This window comes from Cygnus olor, chromosome 13 (genome assembly GCF_009769625.2).
Source record: "Cygnus olor isolate bCygOlo1 chromosome 13, bCygOlo1.pri.v2, whole genome shotgun sequence".
In the NCBI taxonomy this organism is placed as follows: domain Eukaryota; kingdom Metazoa; phylum Chordata; class Aves; order Anseriformes; family Anatidae; genus Cygnus; species Cygnus olor.
The window spans coordinates 13,487,078-13,513,616 of record NC_049181.1 but is presented as its reverse complement, the minus strand read 5'-3'; the positions used below and the strand labels follow the sequence as shown (position 1 = coordinate 13,513,616).

At 39.4% G+C, this 26,539-nt stretch overlaps 1 protein-coding gene across 10 annotated transcripts in view; it reads right to left on the bottom strand.

The window, feature by feature from the left end:
* MTM1 (myotubularin 1) overlaps nucleotides 1-26,539 on the bottom strand; it is a 39,890-nt gene that overhangs the window by 13,090 nt on the left and 261 nt on the right. For 4 of the 10 annotated variants that reach the window (XM_040572177.1, XM_040572176.1, XM_040572185.1 and 1 more), the window contains exons 2-10: nucleotides 26,285-26,384; nucleotides 15,661-15,732; nucleotides 14,641-14,713; nucleotides 13,013-13,107; nucleotides 11,897-12,007; nucleotides 10,876-10,977; nucleotides 4,803-4,886; nucleotides 3,415-3,564; nucleotides 1,416-1,604 (exon numbers count right to left, since the gene is read on the bottom strand). In XM_040572177.1, the coding sequence (XP_040428111.1) occupies nucleotides 1,416-1,604; nucleotides 3,415-3,564; nucleotides 4,803-4,886; nucleotides 10,876-10,977; nucleotides 11,897-12,007; nucleotides 13,013-13,107; nucleotides 14,641-14,713; nucleotides 15,661-15,732; nucleotides 26,285-26,287 (879 nt within the window). In that variant the 5' untranslated portion in view covers nucleotides 26,288-26,384. Of the gene's footprint in view, nucleotides 1-1,415; nucleotides 1,605-3,414; nucleotides 3,565-4,802; nucleotides 4,887-10,875; nucleotides 10,978-11,896; nucleotides 12,008-13,012; nucleotides 13,108-14,640; nucleotides 14,714-15,660; nucleotides 15,733-21,494; nucleotides 26,385-26,539 lie in introns of those variants that run through there. The other 6 variants (XM_040572183.1, XM_040572178.1, XM_040572182.1 and 3 more) reach the window with 3 other exon arrangements.

Here is a 26,539-nt window from a genome sequence, read left to right as displayed (position 1 = left end):
ACATCTTCAGTAAGATGTGTGCATGTAGAAAGTTTGGCCGTAATGCACCTTTGAAATATCTACGGTAAATATTTGAGTTTGTCTAAGAACTGGGGAAAAAATTAAGTTAATTGTAAGAACTGACATTCCTTCCACAAGGCAAACAGATGGATTACACATCTGTAACAAAAATGTGGTCTTTTGTTCACCCATAAAAATTCACTGTATAGAGGACATAATGTAATTTGTAGAGTAAAACACAAGCAATGGAGGTATATCCTCAAAATACAATCCATCGGATTAAGACCTAGCTAAACATCCCCTGGGACACAGCATACCATACGTTCTTTCAGAGATGAAACGAGCCTTATTACTTATTCAATAAACTGTATTCTCTATTACAGAGAGGACATTGTAAAGGTATAGATGTGTGTTTAAGTTACAGAGAGCAAAACCCTAACATCACAGGTGCACTTGAATTCTGAAGCAACTTAATGTTTATGTTGCATATGACCCTCCTAGAGGCAAACAAGCTTTATCATTTCCTATTTCTTTCAGCACAAATATTGGAGAGGATTCATTCCACTAAATTAGTATTTTATGCCAAAAAAATATTCAGAAGCTAAATTCCATTTTTCCCCAGGTAAGCATGCTCATCATTTTGCTAAGATCTCAAGCCCTCGAGTTAATCTCTCTAGTGCTCTTTGCTGCACAGACTCACAACTTCACTAAGTACCAAAGAGCTTGTTCACTTCATTTGTGCCACAAGTTCAGCGGGCAAGGGACTATCCCAGACACAGGGAGAGAAGCTGGTACATGGCTATGTACCATACTCTCATATCCATGGCTATGCCCATAGTCTTTAGAATGCAAGCCCAAAAGTTAAATTAATTGTCATTTTGTCATTAATTGTCATCTTCTCTTTATTTACTGGATGTCTGCATAGGACTGAAGTGGTTCACGTCATAGTTAAGGAGAACCAAACACAGGATGCTTATCAGTGAACTTGGCTTTATGCACAGCTTTTCCAGGAAAAGAGCCGTGGCTTGCACCCAGGTGCCCCATCATTCCTATGAGAGGACACGCTCTACAGCTTTGCCCACGTCTACCTCAATTGGACGAAAACACTCTACAGAGTAATCGTACCTGATTTCAGCCCCACACTAAGATCTGTGCTGGACTGATAAGAGACAGGGTAGAGAGCGTCTCCAAATCCACATATGATCCTAAAACCCTGCTTTTGACCTACACTAAGTGTGCATGTTCTTTCATGGCCTTGATACTTATTATTTGATCAGGTAAACATACATATTTGATTAAGTAAGTTTACCTATAGCAAGGTTTTTACTGTTCTGAGAAACCTCCTCAAAGAAAACTTCAAAATTTAAGTCCTCACCACACCCCCCTTCACAAATAACAATTAAGTATCCATTTACCTTGTTTGCAACTGCATTGACATTGGGCCTAGCATCATAGATGGTCAGTTTTGAGATTTGTCCATTAGCCTCCCTGATGATATCAAGATATCTTTCATCGTCCTTATTCCTCTTCCCACTCATTCCAACCAGAGGCTGACTGCAGCGCATAATAACAGCTTGATTCTCTGGATGAATCCATGACAGGACCTAGTCACATGCCAAAAACACAATGGAAGAAATACATTTTATTAAAAGCCGCAACTTAAAAGTTACATTCTTTAAAATAGATAATAGGAAAATTAACACTTGAATTTTATTTCTTAAAAAATTAGTTCCCAAACATCTCAAATTCTTCCTATTTATTTTCATAAAATTTAATAATAATCCCTAAAGGTTCATTCTGTTACATACTCAACTCTTACTGAAATTATATGTGCTTGAAGAATCCAGTGCATTTCATTTTTCCTGCAAGTCTCAAGTTGCACAAATAATTCTGAAAAGCAAACTGGAAAAAACCACAGCAATGCCTGCTGAAACGAAGAAACAATTCAGAAGAATGAACTCATTGTAGCTACTACGACTAACGTGTTCCAGTGCTACAGGAAACCCTACACGCACTTTTTTTTTTTTTGCATAAGGAAGAAAAGTTGAACCTTTCTGCAGTAGCCTGAATGCTTCCCTTTCTCCTTGAAGTGGATTTTGTTCCTCGGCCCTCTTTACAATTAGGAGGTACTGGGGCAAAGCGTCTGCTGCATTTACTGTTTTTCTGAGCTAGAGCTGCCCTGGGGACAGATTGCCATGCAAGAAATTAAAGATTTGCACCCTAAGAAGCAGGTAATAGTTTATCCTGGTTAACTCTGAAGGTAGAATATTCTCACACAGTTTGACAAAGTTGTGAGTTATGTGGAGAAAGAACATCAGAAGTCAAAAAAATCTTCCAAAAGTATTCACTCCTGAAATACGAACCTTAGTTGTACGTCTAGAAACAGAATTTGTCTGTGTGAGGGTGAATAGGATTGGTTATTTCCCGTCATATTACCAAGGAAATTACTATTACTTTACAGGCTGTATAAAAGACTTGCCATGTATTTTGAGACTATACAGAAGATACAGCTAGGTTATAAGAACCATCCAAACACACACATTCTATATATATAAACAATGAAGAGCAGTTTAACATATATATTAAACCTATATGCGTATTACATACTACACATATGCATGTGTCTATATACAGTAAATATATGACTATAATCCTAGGCTGTCAGTGAATACCATCTAATAAATATTTATCATTCTGAATTTCCCATCTGTTTGATATCAAGTGAAATTCAAGGCAGCTTTCCGATACTGGCTAAGAATCTAACACCTTTTGCAAGTTTGCCAAGGTGAAACATTAGATAAGAGATTGTGTTGTACTGCAAAATAATATTTTCTACAGTGTTGTAAAGAGCTGCTACATAAAAATTCTCTTACCTCAAAGAATTGTAGTTACAGAAACATACCCAGAGAGTCAAATGGGTTTATCTTAAATTCCATAGCCTGATTTAAAATAGCACAGAACTAAAAATCCCCAAAATTCACTATGGCGACTATGCACAAAATTTTGTTTTAGGAGAGACCATTGGAATTATGTTTAAATGCCATGCAGTTTGCTTACACATGAGAAGGATAACGCTTGCTATCACTTTTTACGTGCATGCAACAATAGTCAATAAACTAGTACAGATGGCAGTCCTAGGCTCATACTTCATTAAGAAAAGGGAATCTGCAATGCTGGCAGTTGTTACTAGAAAAGTCAAGTTAAAACCAACAAAGTTGGAATGCATAATTGTTGTAGGAAATGAGGCTTGGCCATCACACTAGTTTCAAATAGACAAAAAAAATCAGCCAGTCAAAACAACTTTGCTGTAACCATTTCCATAAAAAAGGCATCCTCTGTGTCATGTTCAGCAAAAAGTTGTTTGGAAACAAAACTAGCTACACTCTAAGACAACTTTCATCATGCAGTACTCACCGGAATTCTATTTCGGGACCTAAAGGCAGCAACTTTCTTGAGATCTTCATCTGTTGCATTATATGGCACTACTAAGAGTGATGGATATGTGTCACACAGTCCGTAATGCTCATTAATAAAAGTTACTCGCCACCGTTCATTAGGCAGTCCCTAAAAGGCAACACAAAGTTTTTCAACATATTTTTGCCTGTACAACTAGTAATTCTGTTCTCAAATTTTACATGATATTATGGCCACATGGTGGCAACAAGCTACCAACTTAACCTAACTACAGTAGTATTTCAAAACAATAGAAGAAAAAAATTACAAGACCACAGAAAACAGCCCACTGCTGATGGATTTGGTCTTAGCTACATATCTTTCACGTGTACTCTTTACATGCACAATTCTGTCCTCACAAGTTTCAAAACAACATCTAAACTAGTAGAGGAGTTTCTTCAACCACAGAACTAGGGAAAGAAAATTTCTCTCTCTCCTCCCTCAAAGCACTGCCTTTCCATTTCGCCTGCTGAAAAGAGATTACGGCCCTGAAAAGAGGGGGAAGAAGTCTGATCTCAGCCTTTCTTCCTTGTAGTCTGATGCTGCCTTCAATTAAAAAAAAAAAAAAAAAAGAGATTCAAGACAGCCTTTCCACTAACAAACTTCTGGTTACAGTCTGCTAAGTAAAGTATTTCAAAAACAGCAGTCAGGAAATTGAGCAAGACTGATAAGCTCTCCACACACAATGGGGTTTGTGCGGGTGTTTGTATTTTACTTTTTGGGGGGTTTGGGGCCTCTACCTTGAACCAAACGGATCATGTGGAAGTTGGGATACCCTTTAGTCCATTAAAAATTATAGAGGGAAAAAAAGCAAGGACATTCTAACTGTAGTATTTAAAGCAATAAACAAATTGTCTAATAGTAAGATATGTTAAAATTAAATAATGTTATCCTCTTTCATTAACATTTTTCCACGATCATCTAAAGAGAAAACTGATTAACATATAAATAACTTCTGTAAAGTAATTCTATTTCTGAAATAAGCCTTTATTATTATTATTACTATTAAACTTCTTGAAGAATCAGACTAAATCAAATCTATATTTAGGACACTGTTGTTGCATATTTGTCACATTCTCCACCACCACCACCCACTTAACAGTGACACACTGTAACTGGTATCAAAAACTTCCTTCAAAGAGCAGGGACTACCTTCCTGTGATTTTTTTTTGTTGTTGTTGTTAAAACACAAAACTCTTCCAGTGCTTTGTTTCCTTACCTACTTTAACTTGCATTTCTATCTTCTCCAGTCCTCAGCTCCCCTCCACCCCCGCAAAACACCTGACAAGTGATATGTACAAAAAATAACTCCATGAAAGCACCACACAAGTGCGGCTTTAATAGCTTACCTGCCTCCTGTATTCGGACATTGGATTGTACACCATCCAGCCATTCTCTGAAAACTTTTCTTCATTTGCAAATGCAAAAAAAAGCTGTAGGATGTAAGAGAAGCTTATTACAGCAAACTGACCGAAGGTGATAAATATGAAGGCTCATTACTCATTGTCAGTTACACCCTAATGCCTACCACAAAGTGGGACCGATGTTCATACCAAACCCACTCCATCCCATTTAAATCTGATACGGCAGATGGTAAAGCAAAAGGTAAGAATTAATACACAATACAAATGCATTAATGAAATAATGGAAGTGTGGCAATGCTTAGAACAAGAAATGACAAAAAGTGAATAAAATTTACAAAGCTTAAACTGTGGGATTTTTTAGTTTACAGTCAGGAGGGTGAAATGTTTTAAATAATTTATATCAGTTCCTGTATTTAATCCTCACTAAACAAACTGTTGTCTTCTCACTAAAATTTCTCCAATAGGTACAGCTGCAAATACTGCTCAAAATGATAGATGCTAGATTGGAAGTGTAAATATGTTTTAAACGCTGTTCACTGCCATTAGGAAGCAGCCTTCTTTCTGCATGCCGTCTTCAATTGCTCCTTACTAACAGAAGTCTGCTTTACTGTAAAACTCCATGAAGATCGAAAAGAGGCCAGTGAAAACGAAACAAAGCATGTTGCTGGTGGGTTATAGCATTTACTTTTGTCTTGCTTTATTACCCACTCTTGAGACTTATTTATAACACACAGCATCCTCGCAGAGGACTCTAACAACTTCCTCATACCTTCCAGCTTGTTTTTCCTTCTCCTTCCAACCCATTCCAAGTGAGCTGTACTGCCCAGCTAACCTTTCCTTGCTTGGTTTGTTTTTACAGTTTATCGTGAAAGCCAAAACAATGTTTATTTTAAGAATCTGCCTCATTGAGAAAATTGATTTTGGTGGCTTATGAATTCTTTGGATGCCAACTGGAGCATGAAACTAAGTTGTTTCAAAACACAGCAGAAGGGAATTTGCTGCGCTGAGCTAACAGAGGAGCAGCAGTCAGAACAGAAAGCATTCAAGAGCTTTCATGGCTCACTTGCGTCAACAAAGCTGAAGGTCTCCTAGCTACTCAGAGGCATTAACAGAAGACACTGAACGTTAAACAGAATATCCCAAAACTATTGTTTTCACAGGAGTGGACCTGAACAAATCAGAAATGCAGGAAACTTGGCAAAAAGAGGGAAAAAACATGGTTTTAGGGTGCCATGATTACATCTAGAGATGTGAAGCAATGCTTCGTGAATGCACCGTAAGCACAGATGGAGGTTTCTTTACATCTTATGAAGGCAGTAGCAATGGTTTAAGGCAATTCTGGTTAGCCTAGTAAGTTACAATGGTTTAAACAGTAAGCAGCAGCAATCAAAATACAAAACTGAATCCCTCTGAAAGGACGGCTTTTCCTCACATATCTCAAACCAGCAAGCATTTCAAAAGGAAGTTACTGCACACACAAGATATTTTTTCCCACTAGTTTTAGAATTTTAAATGAAATCAGTATTTTATAGCAAGTACATTCACTGGCAAGTTTGTAAAAGTAAACAAAGCATTCCCAAGCTGTATATTCTGGATGTCTTCCCCTTTTTTAAAGGGTTAAGCCTTCAGCGTAAGTGAATATTACAGATTCTTTTGGTTAAGGAGATTGCTATCAGGTGGGCTGGAAGCAGAGACAAAGAAAGGAAATATGAAAGAGGCAGATATCAAATGCATCACAAAAAAACATTCCAGTAGAAGTATATGCAATTATCGGAAAGTAAGCAGAAAAAAATGCCTTTTTTTTTTTTTTACTGCAAACCAGGAATCTCACTATCTACAACTGTAGATGAAACTGATTTGCTCAGCTATTAATAAACAGCTACATGCAAGAAAATTCCTCTCCTCCCCAAAGGAATTTGCTATATCCCAGATAGCAAACTATGCTAAGAATTCACCAAGAAACCAAAGAGACAAAGTAGAATCTTAGGATTCAGAAACACTGGAATAATAACACAACACTTTAAGCATGTCTCAAAGCCATGAGTATGTTATTTAAGCTGCTACTCACCACAAGCTTCCTAGTGATGATTTATAAATTACCCAGCTTAATAAGTGACAAATAAAATACATAAATGCATACCTTCTTACATAGATTTTACAGAAAAATCAAGAAGGTGCTGCTCCAAACTAGAAATAAACCTTCTAGGGAGTGGACAGAATCCTTTCCAAGAGGACGCAGTCCTACTATGTACGGCTTGTTTCATTTTAAACACTTAGCTACAGCAACTTTAGCACATCTACTACAAAACCTTTCAGAGCCACAAAACCCACAACTATTAAATTTGACAATTAAGCTTTGTAAGTTCTCCTGACATTCCAGGTAGTACAAATTCTTCCTCTGTTGCTCAAGAAAAAGATAAAAATAAATAAATCAGTAGAGCGCATCATATCAAAAATCTGAAGTCTAACAAATAAAAGAACACTACAATGGATGTGAAAGTGGAACAAAGCTTGGACTCAGATTTTTACAGGAGCAATTCTGAGAGAGAACTCTTGAATAAGTAAATCCAACAAAAACAGCACTTAAAAACAGAACAGTATCTAAAAATAGAATAAAATTATTTCTTCTGCAAGAGTTGACTATTACAACAAAAACTGTATACAGTATGTATACATTGTGTACACATGTGTACATTGTGTTCTATACACTTAACCTGGTTACTACTCTAAGTCTTAACTCATTGCACAAAAGAGATCAGTTTCAATTTTTTTTCAGCTACCATGGGAAACAGAAAGAAGAAATTGAAGAAAGAATTAAAGAAGTAATAAATAAAAGAGCATATTAAATAACTGCTCAGAAATCTGTGGGATGTAAGGCTTATGACATATCAATACCTGTAGCTAGTAAGAACAAGTAAAACATGATACATTAGTTAAAATTTTGCAAAAGCAGATTAAAATCTCTTTGCATATAATGAAATTAGGGATTTTGTTGCAGATCCATGGTCTAAAAGCACAAAATACTTCACTTTAAAAAAAAAGGCTTCCAATCTTGTAACTTTCTTGGTAAACTACTTTTTATGCTTCACTGTGCAAGTAATTCTGTTTACTTCCTTGCAGGTGCTAAGCTTCAGTTTCAAAACACACAGCCTCTTTTTCAGTCCTCCTACAGACCAAGTACTTGCCTTCAACATTCAACTTCATCGTTATCATTTTGCACACAAAAAAATAACATGATATACTGGTTACTCACAACACAACATAGTTCTGTGAGATAAAGGAAAGAGCAGCTACCACCTGACAAGACAGTTTGGCAGGCAGTCTACAAATAGTTACATATTTATTTATAGAATTTTAGTACATAAATATATAACAATTTATTAAAATGTTCTTTTTTCACTTTATACATTACAAGAGAAGAAAGTAACAAAGCTAGAATAAGAGTTAAACATGAAAAGAGTATTTTTTTTCCCTATTTCTAACTTCCTGGTTTATACTTTTTATACATTATAAATCACGACACTTTTACTCAGTGAAAAGTTTGACATTTCTCAGTGTGTCTGAAAATAAAGATACTATCCTTGACTTTAACATTCTATTACTACAACTCAGCCAGCTACATCTTACCTGTTCATCTGAAAACTAAAATCAGATGACGTAGTATTTACATAATTAACATCTAATAATTTCTGAAAACGCTAAGTTTACCATTATTGCACCGAGACTGGCAGAAGTTATTCAGAATGAAGCCTTGGGTCAAGGTATTTTTTGCTTGCGCTCCATCAGATAGGCCCCTATACCAGGTCTCACTGCTATCTAAAGTCATCCTTGCAGATCCAACTGCAACAGTGGCATAATCTGACTCCCAGACACTTTAAATCACCAGGAAAACCAGCTATAGCAGGAGTGAGAGAGGGGGAAGTCAGACAGCATGACTACCACTGTCTCTCCCACACAGCTATCGTGGTTAGAAATAAATACCTATCATGCAAGTATTATGACAGTGAATAATCTTGTAAAAAAGATGACGTAGTATCAGGCTAAGAGGAAGTGGAGCAGCTGCTGTTCAGAAACTAAACTGCAGGCTAAATATCTCATCTTTTGTGCGGTACTACAAATACATAAGGTTGGCTTGTGTTTTTTTTTTTTTTTTTTTAATGTTTAAAAACACTTTCAGCATAGGCTTCCAATTAGCAGCATACTATAAATGCAAGAGAAGATTATAAACAGCATGTTTGTTCCATAGCAGCTGAACTGTCAGCCGAATGAGCTACTAGATTTTGTATTATGTTAGTGACTCCAGGAGATCAGAACCTGACCTATGCTAAAACTGGAGAGAGCGAAGAACAAGCTTCTACAAGTAAGCACAAAAGACAACGTTGAGACTGATGAATGGTTGAGAACAGGCTTGTTACTTATTCTAGGTTCTCAAACACTGGTGGTCTGATGATTCTGGAGAAAAATCTTGAAATTAATAAGCACACTCCATTCAGAAATAACATTTCAGGCTGTATTTACCTACCGTTTGTCTAAGAACGGGATACCACAAAGAAAACAGAAGCAATATTAATCTTTACTGTCCTGATGACACCTTCTTTCCACTGCAGAGCATGAGTGCTGCTGTACCACTCAAAGACCCAGGGTGCAGTTCCACGTGGTCTGAGCAAAATTACCAGCTAAACTGCTAAATTGCCAGCTAACACTGCTAAAAAAAAAAACAGGATGTCTTCTCTTTTTTTCTCCTGCCTGCACCCTGTATCACTTGTGCCCCTCTCTTGCACTGGTTCTGACACATACTAATTACAAAACCAGGTCTCGTCAAATTATTAAAAATGGCACAAAGCTAACTCAGAAAACAGAACATTTTGTTCTGGGTAAGTGAGCTACACTGGCTTACTTTGTGATTATACAACTGTCAGTTTGGCATGCGAGGAAGAACCAACCACGTGGCTAGAAGGCAGAACGAAGACGACCAGAGAACAGCAAGACTCCAGTGCTTCAGTAGCAGAGAGCTGCCATCTTCACCCAGCTGTCATCTGAATCATACAATTATTTAGGTTGGAAAAGACCTCTAGGATCATCTGGTCCAAGCCACAGCACTATCTTTTTAAAAGATCTCCCTGCCGGCTGCTGGCCACTAAGTGTTAGTGTCATGCACAGCCCAGACATACTCATACTCAGCCAGCAAAACCTTGTTTTAAAACAGGCACAGTAAGAGGCAGAACATTTTCATGTTCATTCACATCCATCTGCAAGGAGCATCCACAGATGTCCTCGCCCTCCACCCCCATACTCAGGCTAAGCTAACCAGACTAAGGAAATGACTCAGGGTAAAGCTTTTTTTTTTTTTTTTCCTCCTTGCTTAGCTTTCATCCATTTCAGTTCCCTAGCTGGTTCACCCTGCAGCCTCAGAAACTTACAACCATGCAGAAACACTCACTTTTGGCAGGATCAGTTTAAACTACTGGCTGAAATATACTGAAAGCACACCAAAAATATCATGCAGTTGCTTAGCTCAATTCCTTCCATAGGATGTGTTTGGTTTTGTTTTAATTTTACCCTCAATAAATCTGTGCAAACTTATTACTCCATTAACTGTCCAATATTATTCATCAATAACTACAGATAAAGCAGGTGTTGTCTTACCATGTCTTCTTGTCCTGAAGTAAAGCTCTGTGATTCACATTTATCATTGCCTTGGAGACTGCCCAAGAGTTCAGTGTTTTCAAGAAGTCAAACAAGGCATGTACTATTATATTTCCTAACGAAGAAGGATAACTTGCAGCCTCTAAAGCAATGATATCTGTACGGACCAGAGGTGCTCAATAGTTTACCTGAAGCATAACGTAAAGCATTCATAATTTTACAAATACATAGATACAAGTGTTCTAAGGGCACAAAACAAAAACATTGATTCTCTACACTTTATACTGACACAAGAAATCTGTTGTTATTCTTTTTAAGCAGCTATGATGTCCATTAGTAGGTCAAACACTTAAAGCTAATTGGCAAGAATTCTGCATTAAAATGATTCAGTAAGATAAATGACATAACTTACCAGGTTATGTGACTGGGGAAAAGCATGTTTTGTGAGGACTTCAAATATATCTCTTCTACTGTGCCCTTCTTGCTTTAATGCAAACCGTAGATTTCTCATATCCTAAAACAAAGGCATTGTGCTTTAAGTGAACCAAAGCTGTACTTTTTTCTGATGTACAAATGCTATATTATGCACTAAATACGATTTATAATCTGCTTGCCACACACCTCAAACAGTTGTGAATGTTCAGTTTTCTTTCTTATATCACAAAATAGAAGAGAGCTTAAGAATTCTACCAGTAATCCTGCACTACATTTCTGTGGGGTGCAAACACTCCTTTGGCATAAAGCCATCAGAGGTGACTGTATCCGATTCACTAAGAAGTCTCATAGGCTACTGAATGTTTACAGGATGGGATTTACCCTATGCTTTCCAAGTGAAAATTTGCCACTGATCTGTAGCACCACACTACATTGTCCCTAGCTGTTTTCTCATCACTAACTTCAAAAATAAGCAATCTGCACATGAACTAGTGAGAACGAAGTGTGCATACATATTCTATTAATGAGTCAAACAGAGGATCCTAGATTATCCACTGGGAATTCCCCCATGACCATATTTATTCATGGTAACACATTTTTTTGTGAGACTAAGGAAAGACAGATGTTACGTTAGCGTTTCACTGCCTTTCCAGCTTGCAAAACCCATTTGAGTTGTTCTTCAAAGATTTTAGGTTTGTAAAAAAAATTAGTTTTAGAACTAACGAAATAATGAAGAGATGAAGGAACAATGCCTTAAAACAATACTGCCATGCAAAATCTCTTGTCAATCAGCAATTAGGAAGAGATAACCAATCGCTCTCCTCACACAGAGAGGACAGTAAGTAGCCCTTCACATAAAAGTAATTCTCTGACCACTTCCAAAAATCTTTTAAAATTCAGCTATGAGGAGTATATGGTTTTTATTCCTGTAAGTAGGCAAGCAGCGAGAAAGGGAACCTGTAGATTTCATTTCCTAATGAATTATTGAAAAGTCTTACTTTACACGTTATATCTAATCCATAGGAATTCTCTCCTCTGCTTGAAGCTCCTCCCATTTTTTCAATCCTTGAAATTACACCCAATGGAACATCCAATACCACAACAGGATCCTGCAATGAAATTTAGGGAAGGGAGAGGATTAACCTGAGAAGATGACTCAGGGAAAATGTTCTTATGCACACCACAATAGAATGAAATACGTGGAGGAAGCAAAAATCAGGTTTCTGGTTTTGATCGAGTGTCCCCTCCTAGCACATCATAAAGTCTGTACATTCCCTGAAAATCATCCAATTGTACAAGTAATGGAAATATTTCATGCCTTAAGACCGAGTATGCAGGAAAAAAGATGGCAACACCCTAAACGATGCTGTCTGTTGCATACTTCTGATTCCCTCTGCTAGCTATGACTACTTTATTGACATACAGAATAAAACAGAACAAAATGAAAAATATCACTAAAAAGTTAGTTACAACCAGAACGACCTCACTTCAATAACGCTAAAACCTTATTAAAAAAAATATGCAAACAGATAAGTACTTTTTATTTTCTTTTATATTGCTACTTATTGAACACACTACTACTCCCGCCACCTATGTGATATTCTGTTAATTGAAGTATTTTTCTTCTCCAACAGCAAGGACAATCAAAATCTTGGCTTACTGATAGCCATTTCAAGAACTATTTGCACATCGTTAGTTGCTGCTTTTGTTCTATCACGCAATAAGTGTGAAGAGAACAGCTACCAAAAAAGCTCCAACAGACAGAAGGTAAAGGTATCATCAGTCCAGGATAAGCGATTAAACTGTAGCTCTACCAGAGGAAAAAAAACATGCATTTACAACACATTCAACTTCAAGGAGCTTCCATTTTTGCAAGGATTTCTCAGTGGCACAAAGGCAATTACTGTTTAGCCATTAAACTATTAAAATATGGTTATTACAAATGTTACAGATCATTTCAAGTAAAAAGCCTCCTGTGCCATTTCACAAGTATACATGCACAAAAGCTAAAAACAAACGAACTGCCCACAAAATAAAGCAAAGGCAGCAGGGTTGAAGAGGAGAGGGTTTATGGCTCCTGCATCCCTTGGAACTATTTGTGGCATATTACTCACGTTTTCCAGACTTCTCAGGTACAGCCTGTAGTTTGTGATGTATACTCTTCCTTTAACAGGGCCATTAAACGGACACATGTAAATAACATCCTTGTCTGTAAGAAATGCAGCATTTCTTAAGCATTGGGAAGAGAAAAATCAAAGCTATGGAAAACATCAATTAAGCAGCAGTAAAATAAAGACAGCTGCACTCATGAGAGCCACTCTGAAGAAAGCTGAATTAAAGTAATAAAACTAAATTCTATCCATTTGAATTATTAAGAAAATGTGAAAGTTTCTTACACTAAACTTGCCTGAATTTCTTCAGCAGATTTCACTAGCCTTCCCCAGTTACGTTTGTATTTTTCCTCTTTCTTGGCACAGTGCAGGAGAGGGCAGGACATAGAACAGTGACTAGATTTAAGTCCTCCCTGTGATTACTGAACTAGTCTACTCACTATCCCAGAACAAATACATCCTTTTGTTGATACTCTTACATCTTTTAGTGCTCTGTAACCAATTCTCCTGCATTAAAGTATGTAGTTCAGGTTGTAAAGTGTTTAGGGGACTCTCCATCCTGAAGAGAACAATTACGTTTCAATTTGAGGCAATCAATTGTAGCAGGGCCATCAGCACTGTTTCAGCAAGGACAGTAAAAGAATGAGCACTAGCACACAGGCAACTCAAAAAAAAAAAAATTAACTGAAACAGTGCCATTGAAGACTTAAGTGAAGCAATACAAATGACGTATTTCTCCCTGCCCACTTATTTCTTTAACCCACACCATTTATCTGCCTTCCACAGCAAGCACCCTCCCTCCAGCGTGCTCCCCCAAAGCACACGTAATTGTCATCAGGATCACACCAAACATTCTTCTTAGCCCCACATCCTCCCATGCCTTCCCCACAACTTTCCTCATTGAACACAGGTACTTCCTTTGAAACACCACTTTGGTTTCAGCTCAGCCAGTCTTGTTCACAAGTTAATCTAAAATATACTTGTGTGGGGGAGCAAGAAGCAGCTTCATAAATAAAAGGCCTCTTTCAGTTGCATTCTGATACCTCACAGCAAATGTCCATGAGTGTGAGGCTCCAGCCCAGGAAGAGCCTCCACCAAGTAAGGAACCACTGCACACAACGCGTTAATCTTTTTCATGCTACATCACAGTATGGAAAGGCTAACAAGTGTGCAAAAGCGAGCTGCATGTCATGTTTTATCAACGAAGCATAAGATTATACCTCGGGTAATCATGGTTTGGGCTAAGGTTGCACACCACTGTACATGAGACCAACACAATAATAGTATGTGGCATGTATTATCTTTTGATTTCAAAAAGCTTAGAGGGATGCTTGTCACTAAACACACACTACTTAGTTTGTAGGTACAATAATGACATATCTTAGCACTTCTATGCATTACAGAATCTACCACGTACGGAAAACAAGATTTCAAAGACTTAAAAAGTTATTTGTGGTAAGTGATAAAAATTCTCTGAAGTGATTACTTGGAAAAAACTAATTCATGACATTTTAGCATAGCTTACCCCTCAGCCCGAACCACTGCAGACTATGGAAATAACCCAGTAAGACAGACGTGTATGCCAGACTCCTTGGACATACACTGCATTAGATAGCTATATAACCTCTTACCCGTAACTCTAGTCTCTCCTGGCAGACGAGGTATTTCTTCATTTTTTTCCCAGTTAGTTCCATCTTGTAGAGTCTAAAGAAAGAAATATAACAGCCCATCATATTTTATTTACAATTATTTCCAGTTCCAGGTTAAAAAAAACAAATCTTAATTCCTGCATGGGAAAGAACAGGGTTCTCCACAGTAGAAACTGACACGCTGAACCAGAACAGGAACACGCCACTATCCTAAACTGTAACTATTAATTATTTAAAGCTTGAGCAGACTAAAATGTGCTTATTTGACAAAGCCTTCTCATTCTAAAGGAACAATTAAATATATTTGCAGTAAATTGGAATTAAATTTCTGTACCATTTTTTCCCCTAAAATTTCGTACATTTAATTTTCCAAATCTGCTTGTCTTGGACAGTCAAGTAAAAGCACTTAAGCAGCATACTCACAAATATCACACAAACTCTACTACTTTGTGCTTTGCACATTCAGTAGCCTCTAAGAACGACTAATAAAAATTTCTGTTTTTGAAGAAATGTTTAAAGATAACTGAAACCTTAGGTTCTGTTTTCTCACAAACTAGTGGCATTTTCTTCAACCACAAGTGAACTTGCTTTAACATGAATATTTCCCACTAAAGACCAACATTTTAAAAGTGAACCAGCCAAACCTAACTAGAAATAACTCAGCAATTGCAGCACAGAATTTCTCTACAGCACAGAACTGCCAAAAATTTGCAAGAATGACAAAATGTTTCAATGTAGAAAGCAAATACAATAGCAAGTATATTAGAATTGACTTCAAGAAGGCTCTCATAACTTGCATTCCAGAGGATATTTCTCCCATCCACTCTGAAAGATATTTAAACCAGCCTAGTTAACAGCATTTAAATTCTAGCAATAAAAATGTGTATATATAATCAAGAAAATCAAGAAAAAAAATCATTCAAATACTCAGTTTTCTATCTAAATATGGAATACAATGATCTCTGGGACCTCTGTCATAGAAAACATGAAAGTTACACTCACCCTTTTAATTGAGGAGCTCTCCAAGGAGTTTGAATTATATTTAGGTGTTGATGATGAGGCCATACTGAGTATCTGAAGAGAAAGCACAAATTGGAGACTTAAACTTCCTCTTAGAATACACACTGCTTACAGAAGAGATTTAGACGTTAGAAGTCTGCAGGTAGACATCAAGAGCTTCCAAGAATGTCTTGCAAGCTAGCATTAATTCTAAAAATGACATGATGTCTTGTAATTCAAGGCCACTATTTAAAAGCAGCCAAATCTAACAAGAAACTCATTAATAGCTCTGGGAACGGTTCTCATATATTCTCAACTCAGGCTGTATGGTATAATTCAGTTGTTTGAACACTATTTTTAGTCAAGTCAACAGACATCAGAGTGCTTATTTTAAGTGACAGGATACACACGCTAGGAAATGCAACTTATGTGGAACATTTGTACTGAGAATTTTGATGTAGGAAAACAAGAACAAGCTACTACAAGATTATTGCACAGTTCTAGAAATCACAGGCGTGTCAACGCACTCAGCTGATGGATGAAGCTGAAAAAAAGGAAAGAAGGAAAAAGCAGTTCTATGGTACTTTTACAGTTAAAAACAATCCCCCGTTTCCGAAACTGAAACTTCAGTTAGCCCACCAGAAGGGGGAGTGTCCAGCCTTCTGATCTGAAGAGCCTTGATTTAAAAGAGTAAGTGTGTGGTGGTGGTGGTGTTTTTTGTTTTAAATGGCATTGATTAAGGGACAGAATTGCATGACACAGGACTAATCTTTTTAATCATTTTGTAACATCGCACAGGGGATCTCTAGAACGGACACTGGGAAAATGCTCATTCTTGAAGGCAAACAGCAACTTCACACCAAGTTATGCCTCCCTTTCACTGATCACACACCCTTCGTCAAGCTGAGCTGACGGCGTACACCAGTCTTTGAGAGTTATTGTTTTAGGGGATTACAGATGACACCATCTAAACATTCTAGCTGAAAATGAGATCTCCCTACCTACTATTCAATGAAAAAAGTTTGTACAGACACCTGCACCACAACAAATCAGCCTGCACGCTGCTGGGCTCATCGTGCCACTGCAGCAGTCCTACAGGAGCAGTAAGGTCAGATTAAACTGCAAGATGAAAAGAAAACCTCTGAGGTTACTCTATCGATACAGGGAAACGTGCAGCAAGAAAGTGAAAACCTGGACATTAACTTCTACAGGTTTGTTATCTCATTATGGTGCCCAAATTTTCCATATTTCATAAGTAATACACAGGAAACCTGACACGGCGTTTAACACTGTAATATTCAGTGACACAGCTTACCGAAAGACATCAAAATCTCACCGCAAGCAAATAAAAAAGAAACCTGAAGCTGAAAAATTAAGAAGAATGCCTTTGAACGCTGAACAGCCTGCGTGGCCCTGCTACACTGAGGTTATTACATCCTTCCTGGGCCTCCTCTAATCTCAGCTTTCTCCTTATCCTGCAAGAGAGGGGTCCTGAATTAATTTTAGTGCAACTCCACCCATTTAAATGAAATGCTATTAGTGAACAACATTAAATCACTGGTTTTAGACCACCTGTGACTGCAAAGCTACTGCAACATTGGAGACTAATGTTTTGACTATAAAATAGGGTATTTTGGCAGCTTTTCCTTCATTACAACATCTTACATACTATAAAGCTTAAGGCAGATTTGACTTTTTCTATATTGCTGTCTTAGTTTGTCACTGAACTCCCAGCCTTTGTTCAGATGATTTTCCTTAATTTCTAAAAGCGTGCTTAAGTTTTCTAAAAGCAGTTATTTATAAAGATAAAAGGTGCATTTACCAAGAAGCTCGTTTTAAACTATTTTCCATCTGAAGTGGTTCTGCTCACATTTAAGCGAAAAGCAGCAGGAGAGACGTGCATTCACACAGCTCTTACAGCAGGTATTTGGGTGCACGCTCCTGTGTACGTAAGCTTACTTTGTATGAAATTCTACCAACAGTCCATAAGAGTGATTTTTTTAAACATTAAGTGAGAATGAATTCACTCACTGACTCCCATTTCTATAGAATATTTCATTATAGTATTACAACCAATTACTGCTTCATTGCCGACACTTCAATGATGCAAATTAGACTTATTCAGAGCTAATTAAGTTCAATAAATATGTATTGGAGGTAAGTGTCGTCTGTCAGATGTTGCTTTTAATCCATTCAAAATGTTTTCATTAAAAAAGCTGGTGCAAATCATTCCACCAGTATAAGTGGAAGAATTTTTAGTGCTACCTAAACGTTGCTTTGAAACCCAGTCACACTTCAAAAACCCCAAAACTAAGCGGTACGTTTATAACACCCACGTTTCCCTGATTTTTACTTTTTTAAGTAAACTAAGTGAGTCAAGTAATTAAGCTTCTCTTTATAGGGCACCTGTCAGACAGCACTTAGAACAGTGCCTGCTTTTGGACCCCAATACCAGCCAGACATTGACTCGAGCAGATGGACACGAGAGGAGCAGGCATTGAGAAGACAGAGCCAGATTCCATGAAGTGGTAAACGATGAGAGGATGATGCGACAGAAAAACTGGAACCGGTGAGATCCCGTCTCGATAAAAAGCAGAAGAAAAACAAAGAAAAAGCCAACACTTTTACACCACACAGGCAGGCAGTGAAACGTTGCCCAGGGAGGTTGCAGTCTCCTTCCTCCGAGGCTGAAGACCCAGCAGAATACAGCTTTGAGCAGCCGGGTCTCATCTCAAAGCTGAACTTGCTTCGAGCAAGGGGGTGAATGAGACCCCCGGCAGTCCCTTCCAACCCAAATTACTGCAGTTCTGTGATCTTCAGGCAACAGGCAAGCACAAGGTCCCATGTAAAAGCATCCATCCAACAAGAACACAGCTCCAAAGAGGAGGACGACTCCTCTGCATCCAAAGAGCAAACAACTTTGTCAAAAACAGTTAAAACAAACATGCAATATTTCCTTTTCTATTATTTCTTTTTTCTGACAAACTGGCAGGTTGCCAGAAACAGTTTCTGCAAAGTAATATTGCCCTGAACAATTCAAAAGCCTGCACCATCACGGTCCTAAAATAGCTACAACTTTCTCATTATCACGGAGCAGCAGCAGTCCTTCCACCCAGGGAAAAAATCTTGCAAGTAGTTTTCCACTGCAAACAGATTTTATTCCCAGTAACATCCCTACGTACTTGTATACTTGCACCGAAGTTGAAAACCATACAAACCTCAGGGTTTGCCAGCAGCTGAACAGAAGTAAAGTAACTCCACAAAATTTAAAACAAATCAGGCAACTCTGTTTACGATATTTGGCAGTTACAAACAGGTGAGCTTTCTTCCTTGGATCTAGCACAGCAAGGAGACAAAGCAATTTTTTCTGGACTTAACTTGAGCTGACAAACAAAGCTTTGCTAAAATTACCCGAACTTACTACAGAAACACTACCAAGAAACGTAGGCTCCGATGATCTTACAATAACTAAATTACTTGGGGTTTGCCTTTCCTTTAAGGACCGTATTTATGCTTGTGCTTCCTATCTGCTTTTTATGAGCAAACACTGACACATGCCCTGAAATGAACTTTGGAACATGTAACTAAGCTTCTGGGGTTTAAGAAACTCGAAGTGACCAGGTAGCATTTCTTTAGGTTCTTCACTGCCACCAGATTAGAGGATACAAGGGAGACAAAACACACAGCACACACTTCAGCACACCTTCTCATGCTGCCTGCCACCTGTAGAGACCGCACGAGACATGCGAGGTGAGGGAGAAGGCAAAGGAAATTGGGGGCAGAGGTGTTCAGCACATCTGCCAGTCCCCAAAACTCAAACTCACCAGCACTGTTCTTCTGCCCTCAAGATGCATGCTGGTGCATTTCCCAGTGCGGCTGGGAAAAACTACCAAGGCTCACAAGTCACGTTTAGATTTGCAGCAGCCTGGTGAAACTACTTGGTCTTGTTTACGATCCTGGAACAAATTAAGGCTCATCTGACATTTTACCCGACTTTTTAAGGGTTTGTCTTTATACCAGAATCACACCAAATAATTTGGAACCACTGTACAGCTGAGCCACGCTTATGTCAACCTAAAATCTTTACGCGTATAAAGCATCAGGCTTTGCCCAAGCACAAGACAATCCTCATTTGCCATAGGATTAACACCACAAACGTCTGAGATCAAGTAAATTGGGATTTAATAAACTCGAGATCAAGTAAACTGGGATTTAATAATTTTGACCCTCCATCACTGCATTAAAACTCTGGAAAAAAAGTGCCTGTCGGTCAGTTGGAGCAACAACAATTTTGACACCACCTAATGTAGAAGGGAGCTTTTAATTTTGTATAGCCCAAGAGGTTCAATACGACAATCTGGAAAGATTGAGGAAACGAAACTGCTAAGTTACCATACATGGAAGAGATTTACAGAATCTGCTGAGTAAGGTAAACACGAGGAAAAGACATCAGTGACACCCATGACTTTAGGCGTGTGTGTATATATACACACACACAAAGAAAGCAGAAGAGCAATGGTCCCAGGAGCCGAGGGAACGGCACGGAGGTGGGACAGGAGGGTCAGGCTGGGTCTTAGGGAAAGGTTCTGCACCCAGAGGTGCTCGGGCACTGGGACAGGCTGCCCAGGGAGCAGTCACGGCACCGAGCGGCCCGAGTTCAAGAAGTGTTTGGACAATGCTCTCAGACGTCTCTCTCTGGTTTTGAACCAGGAGCTGGACTCAGCGGTCCTTGTGGGTCCCCTCCACCTCGGGATGTTCTGTGGTTCCGTGGCTCTAAGGGGACAAGCACAAGAATTATTTGCTTTGGCCAGAATCAGATTTATCATTAAGGTGAAAGTGGTAACGAAGGGTTTGACTGAACATTTTCTAGAAGCACCCTGGTTACTGTCACACACCAATACCCAGGACACAAGGTAACACCAAAGTTCTCATAGTCCTGCTCGGGATAATGATTTGTATAAAATAAAATCTGTGCATCTCCAAGGCCTCTCTTCGTCACATAGCTACAAAATTTATTCCCTCACTATCAAAGCAGTTCAGAAAACAATCTGATCACTTCTAAGAAGAGTGATATTAGCCATTATCATGACACTTGCAAGCAACCAGGCCATTGGGTTATTCATTTAAGATTTGCAACTACTAGTCCGGATAAAACTGAAGTCATTTTCCTATCAAATCAGGAATCATTTCAAAGAGGAGAAAAAATAGATTAATAAACTTCTTTTTTTTCCTGTGTTTGAGGTAAGTGCAAATTACTGTGAGTAGACAGAAAACGCTGCTTGCATCCTCACTTAAACAGGAGATGCAAAAAACGAAGAAGCAGATTTATAACAAGGTATGCTCATATTGCTGTACCAAATAAAACTATAACCTACAGAGCTGGTAAGAATATAGTGTCTTGTGTTTCCCATAATAAAATTAGAAGCATTAAAAAAGGCAATATCCTTAAAACAAAACACATCTGTCAGCACCACCACTGCACAGACCACATAATACAGCACATTCATTTTCAGAAATAACACACAGAATAGAGCAGAGCTCCAGGAATTTTTAAGACAGTAGCAACGTTATGGTAACCACGAAGGGAAGAAAAAAACATTTCATCTTAAGCATGTGAGAAGAAAGGAACATAAAAAGAGTGGAAAAGTAACAGGCCTGAAGGGTCATGCTAGCAAGAACGCCTTAGTTACCATATCAGAGGGTCACTGAAATAAGTATCAGCACCTTCCCCATTAGTAAATAAGCCTTTCCTGAAATGAAGTCAACAGCAGTCTCTCATATCATTAAAGGTTAATAAAATTTTAGAATTAGATATAGAGGGATACGCAACAACTCACAAGAAAGCTTGACACCAACGAAGGCAGCTGCCAGCCATCAGCTCTCCCTGTCCAAATAGCACCAATCAGCCACAAATCTCAGTGAGATCCAAGCACCAAAACCAACTAATGAAGTCCACAGAAATAAATACATCTCTTGTGCACTCATTTAACAAGTTACATATAGCACAAAGGAGCTATGCTCAACACTGAAAACAAAAATAGAGCAGCAGAAGTCTACAAAGCTTAACAAAGCTACAAGAGAGTAAGCAACGCAAGGCAGAGATTCCAGTACCAAAACAGATATTAAAGATAAAAAACAAACAAAAAAACCAGCAGACCCACACCACAGAAATACTTGCTTATATTTTTTTCATGGAAAAAATGCAAACAAGCTTCCTGCAACAGTGGAAGACACCAATGTGGGTTTTATTTAGAAGCAGAACTTTTTTTAATATAATGACGTCACTCATCATATTTAGGCATAGTTAGAGGTTAAAATCTGTGCTTTTAGTTACAAGTCATACAGCACGGACATCAGAAGCATACCTGGAGGCACGCCAGCGCAGACATCATATTTACACGTACGTACCTGTGGCCAGCAGAACTAACTACCTGCTAGTTGTTAGGTGACTGACGGTGAACAAAGGTCTGTACAGCACAAGGGAAACTGACCCACCTGCGAGAAGTGAGCATCACTTACACCGGAAGAGGAAGAGGCTCTCTTAAACCACTTAAAACCACATTTACAATTTCTTACCAGCAGAGCTCAAGCGCAGATGGTATCTCACGTGCACCAACAGCCCCCTTTGCACATCAAGGCACAGCTTCTACCTGCTCTCACTCCCAAGAGGATCGCTGGGGTCCGCGTGGGCTAACAGAGAACATCAAATCTCCCATTTCTGCTTCACCATCACTGTGACAGGGTGCAAAACCCTTCTGAGTGCAAGCTCTCAGTAATGGAGCCTGCAGCCGGTACCTGTCCTCAGGCGGGACCTCCCGATCCCACTGACCTCAGGCTGGATGGTGCCTCGTGTGGTTCTTCTCCCCTAACGTCTAAACGATCTCCCCCACATACGTATGAAATCTGTGCTGCCCAGGGAAAGCATCTGAGCTTTCAAGTCTCTTTGAAAGCATTCTCAGTTCAAGCCGTAACTAGACCACAAAAAGCACGTCAGCAGTACGAGCCTCGAGGGGGATGCAGCGCATGTAGTACATGCAGGGCACGCAGAACTAGTATTTGCCCTTCTGTAAGGGAGTTTAAGTCAATTAATTAAATTAAGCAGTAAGGTATTATATAAAAGGCTGTATTCTACAAAACAAAGTATCACTTAGAAAAAAAACTTGACATCCGGAGCTACCTGTCTGCTAAAAGCAAATTCCCCACCACGCTTCAGGAAAAATGCATTCCAGCATCCCTGAGGTTGCCAGTTCTCTGCTAGACTGTAAATAGCAAGCTGCACAACTCATCGTGGAGCGCTGGGTTTTTGAAGGATCAGAAATGCTTCCTCCCCCCAAAAAAGCATTCTCTAGTTCCCTAACATGCCCCGTATTTAAAAAGGCAAGTCACTGTCCCCAAAGAGCTCGGCAGGAACAGCTGCGTATGAACAAAAGCTGACAACACTCGAGTGACTGCTAATGCAGCACACAAATGGGAAGCGTGGCAGCTGCTTGCACATTCCTGTTCTCCAGGCATCACTCCACCGTCCACTTCTGAAGATGTCAGGAGGAAGACCCCGCACCACCAAAAAGCAGTATCCTGACAATTAACTTACACAAATCGCAGCACACAGCAAGAAAAGTCTGCCCCGATATTTTCTCATTGCCACTAGAGTCTATGCACTTGTGCGCGCGTGTTTCATAAAAAACATCCTGTAGCTTGCACGTTCAGGCCAGGTACGAAATATTAGTTGGAGGAAGAAAGAAAACTTTTGTTCTGCCTTGGTATTTCTCCTGTCTCCAAGTGAGGGTTTTCATTAGTGCCTTAACCTCTCATGGAATTTGACTCCCATCCTACTTTCAAAATAAACATGACTTTCAACAAGACCTCACATAAAAGTTCACAACATTGCTTTTTCTAATTATCAACCCAATTGCTTCCTCCTTTCAAAGTATATTGAAAACATAGCTCAGGGTAAAATCCTGGGCTTTTAGCCCGGTTAGGTTTTTTTTTTCCCCCCAGAGAAACACAAGCTCTCTCACGGAGAGACAGTACAGCAGGACACGTGCCATCAGGAGCACTGAGTAACTTATCCACTGACGGACTTCGATCTGCTAGATATTTCTCATGCTGTATATCACAGTAACAAGTCAAAACAGCACCTACTTCAGTTGTAGCAAATATAATTATTTGCTAAAGCCTGTTCCCTAGCATTTGTCAGAGGTCTACTGCTAGCATAAGTTACAAGGAGTTACTTCTGCCCACTCTAACTCGCTCAGCGCTTTTCCTGTATTTGTTCTCTGTGTAACAGCATTCATTTGCCATGATTATCTTTTTTTCCTGACATTTTCTTAATATTTACTTCGATAACTGAGTTCTGAAGTGAAGGCTCTGTTATGAGCAGATCAGAGAAGGCAGCAGTTTTCCCTCTATGCACGTAGCCTTGTACAGCAAAGTAGCTGTTAAATTTAGCTAGATTCGGTGGCGAGGCAGAAGTGAGTGGGTTTAGGACCCCTTTGTCACATTACTTCTAGAACCAGCATTACATCTGTAGGATACCTATGCCTGAAGGCTGATCCGTGGCTTTCTAAACCCACTCAGACTATTTTCTCTACTTTGCATCCCCTGCAGGGAATGTATACCTCCCACATTGTCAAAAGCTGATGCAGTTGACAGGAATGCCTATGGGATAGCAAATACAGCTTCAAAGTTTTCTATTAAGAAAATCTTCAGCTGCTCTTCGCTCATTCTTCTTGAAAGATATCCCCTTAGGCCACTATAGCTCTGTTGCTAAAGATTTAACTGATGATTCCACGGGAGAGAAGGAAATTGTAACTGTTATACATTGATATACAGTCTAAAAAAATGACACTCATGGTTCAAATGACATCCCCTTTTCAGGCTTTCCTCCAACTTTCCTTTGACTCTGATGCATCAGTTGTGCATGTTCTCATTCTCTTTCATCTGCTCTGCTTGGTTCCCTCTTCTGCTACAACACGTATTCCTTTCCTGAATATTACACGCACTGCTACGGAGAAAGTGCTGTTCTGAGTTTGTCCCTGTTCAAACAGAAGCAGACCAAGGACTCTGCTGAAAACACCCACAAACAGTTCTTTGCTTCACTCCCTAAAGACGAGAGACCTGGGAGTAGCCTGCCTAAGTTATTCATCGGGCAGCACTGCACTTTTGGGCGTGCTCTTTTTCAGGCAGCGGGCTTGAACAACAGGAACTTTGTTGGGCACAGAAAGTTCAATATTTTTGTATTTCTCAGCTGCCTCTGCACGTTAGGCATTAATAGATCCAGCCACTCAACAGCCTCTGGCATGTGGCCCTTCTGCTCGTTTTATGTGACCACCCAGCAAAGAGGCTGGGCTTAGATTTTTTTGAAAAACACACGCCCTACCTTACACAAAAGCGTATATATTTGAAAAAAAACTTACTTTTGTTTTCTCTTGCTCAGAAGCCCCCAGGCTTAGTAAGCTGTAGAAAATAGGTGCCCACATCGGTGATTGATGAAAGGACAACAGCGTGTGCAGTCCTTCAGCCTTCAAACAACACTCTTGTGCTGTAGCTAGACCTTGATGGGAACGCAGCAGGTAGGAAGACACTGCTATCACTGCCAGAGTATTCCCTCTGATATTACTTTTTTAAAAGCTTCAGAAAGGAAGCAAAACCCCAGAACAATCACTATTAAAAACATTCTAGAGAAAGGAAACAAACAGAACTAGTTTCTAGAACTATCTTGTGTCAGCAGGTTTGGCATCAAGCAGTTGGAACAGAGAAGAACTTTCTCTTCCGAATCTTTAAGACAGTTTTGAAATGCCTCTCACGTGGAAATGCCACGCAGACTCTTATCCATCCTCACGTTCCCCATATGTATTTGGGCATCTCACTGCCCACTGTTAAGCATTTCCTCTGTCACCTGTTCCCAAACAACACTGGCATTTGTTTCTTTTCCCAGATACATTCGGGAATGAATGCCACATGAAAGGTAATGTGTAACATGGGGAAGTCAGGAGGAACAGACTGTGAAACAAAACTTACTGTTACGCAGTCCAAGTTCTTATAAAAATTAATGTTGCCTCCTTTAAAAGAGCACACACACCGTTAAAGATTTACGGTGAGCTCTCATGAAACTAGTCTTCCATTCCAAATTGACTCTTACTAGTTAACTTTGTACCTCCACATAGCAGGAATACCTCAGCTCTAGCGTTTGCTCAGCTTCAGCAATGCCACAGCCTGTCTCTTCCAAAGGAAGCCTCTGAGAGGGTGCAGAAAGGGAAGATTCTGCCCTTCATCAAAAGTATCTCTTTATCTCATCTCTTGTGACACGTACCACACAACACAGCTACACACAGCCCCAAAAGTTCTGCGTATTAAGGCTTGGTGCGCTTGCCAGCTTTGTTATTAACTGTACAGCTTACCTTCTTTTTAACCACATAAACCACAAATTAACATTAAAAACTCTAGCAGGAAAGCAGTTCTGGTTTTGTATAGTGATAAGGTACAATACCGTGAGATATCCACCCATCAAACAACAACACAGCCCCAAAACCAGTATTATGCACTAAAGCCAACATATTTTTAAGCACATATAGGTTCATTTAGTGCCTTTCGTGACGAGCCAACGCTTGGTCTGCAGACCCCTTACCATCCACACAACCGTAATGCTGAACTCCCCTACGTTGCCTTCTACAGCCTCAAGAAAAACGAAGCCAGTACCTCTCCTATCCTCTCAGCTCCACGTGCATCTGAAAAACAGGTAAAGGAACGGGAATTAGGGGGGCACTAAGCTCTTTTACCCCTACAGCACAAAGACCGGCACCAGCCCGCGACCCCCAGAGCCACCCCGGAGGGCTGCCCCGAGCCCAGGGCCCGGCTCCCCTCAGGAGCACCCCGGGCACCC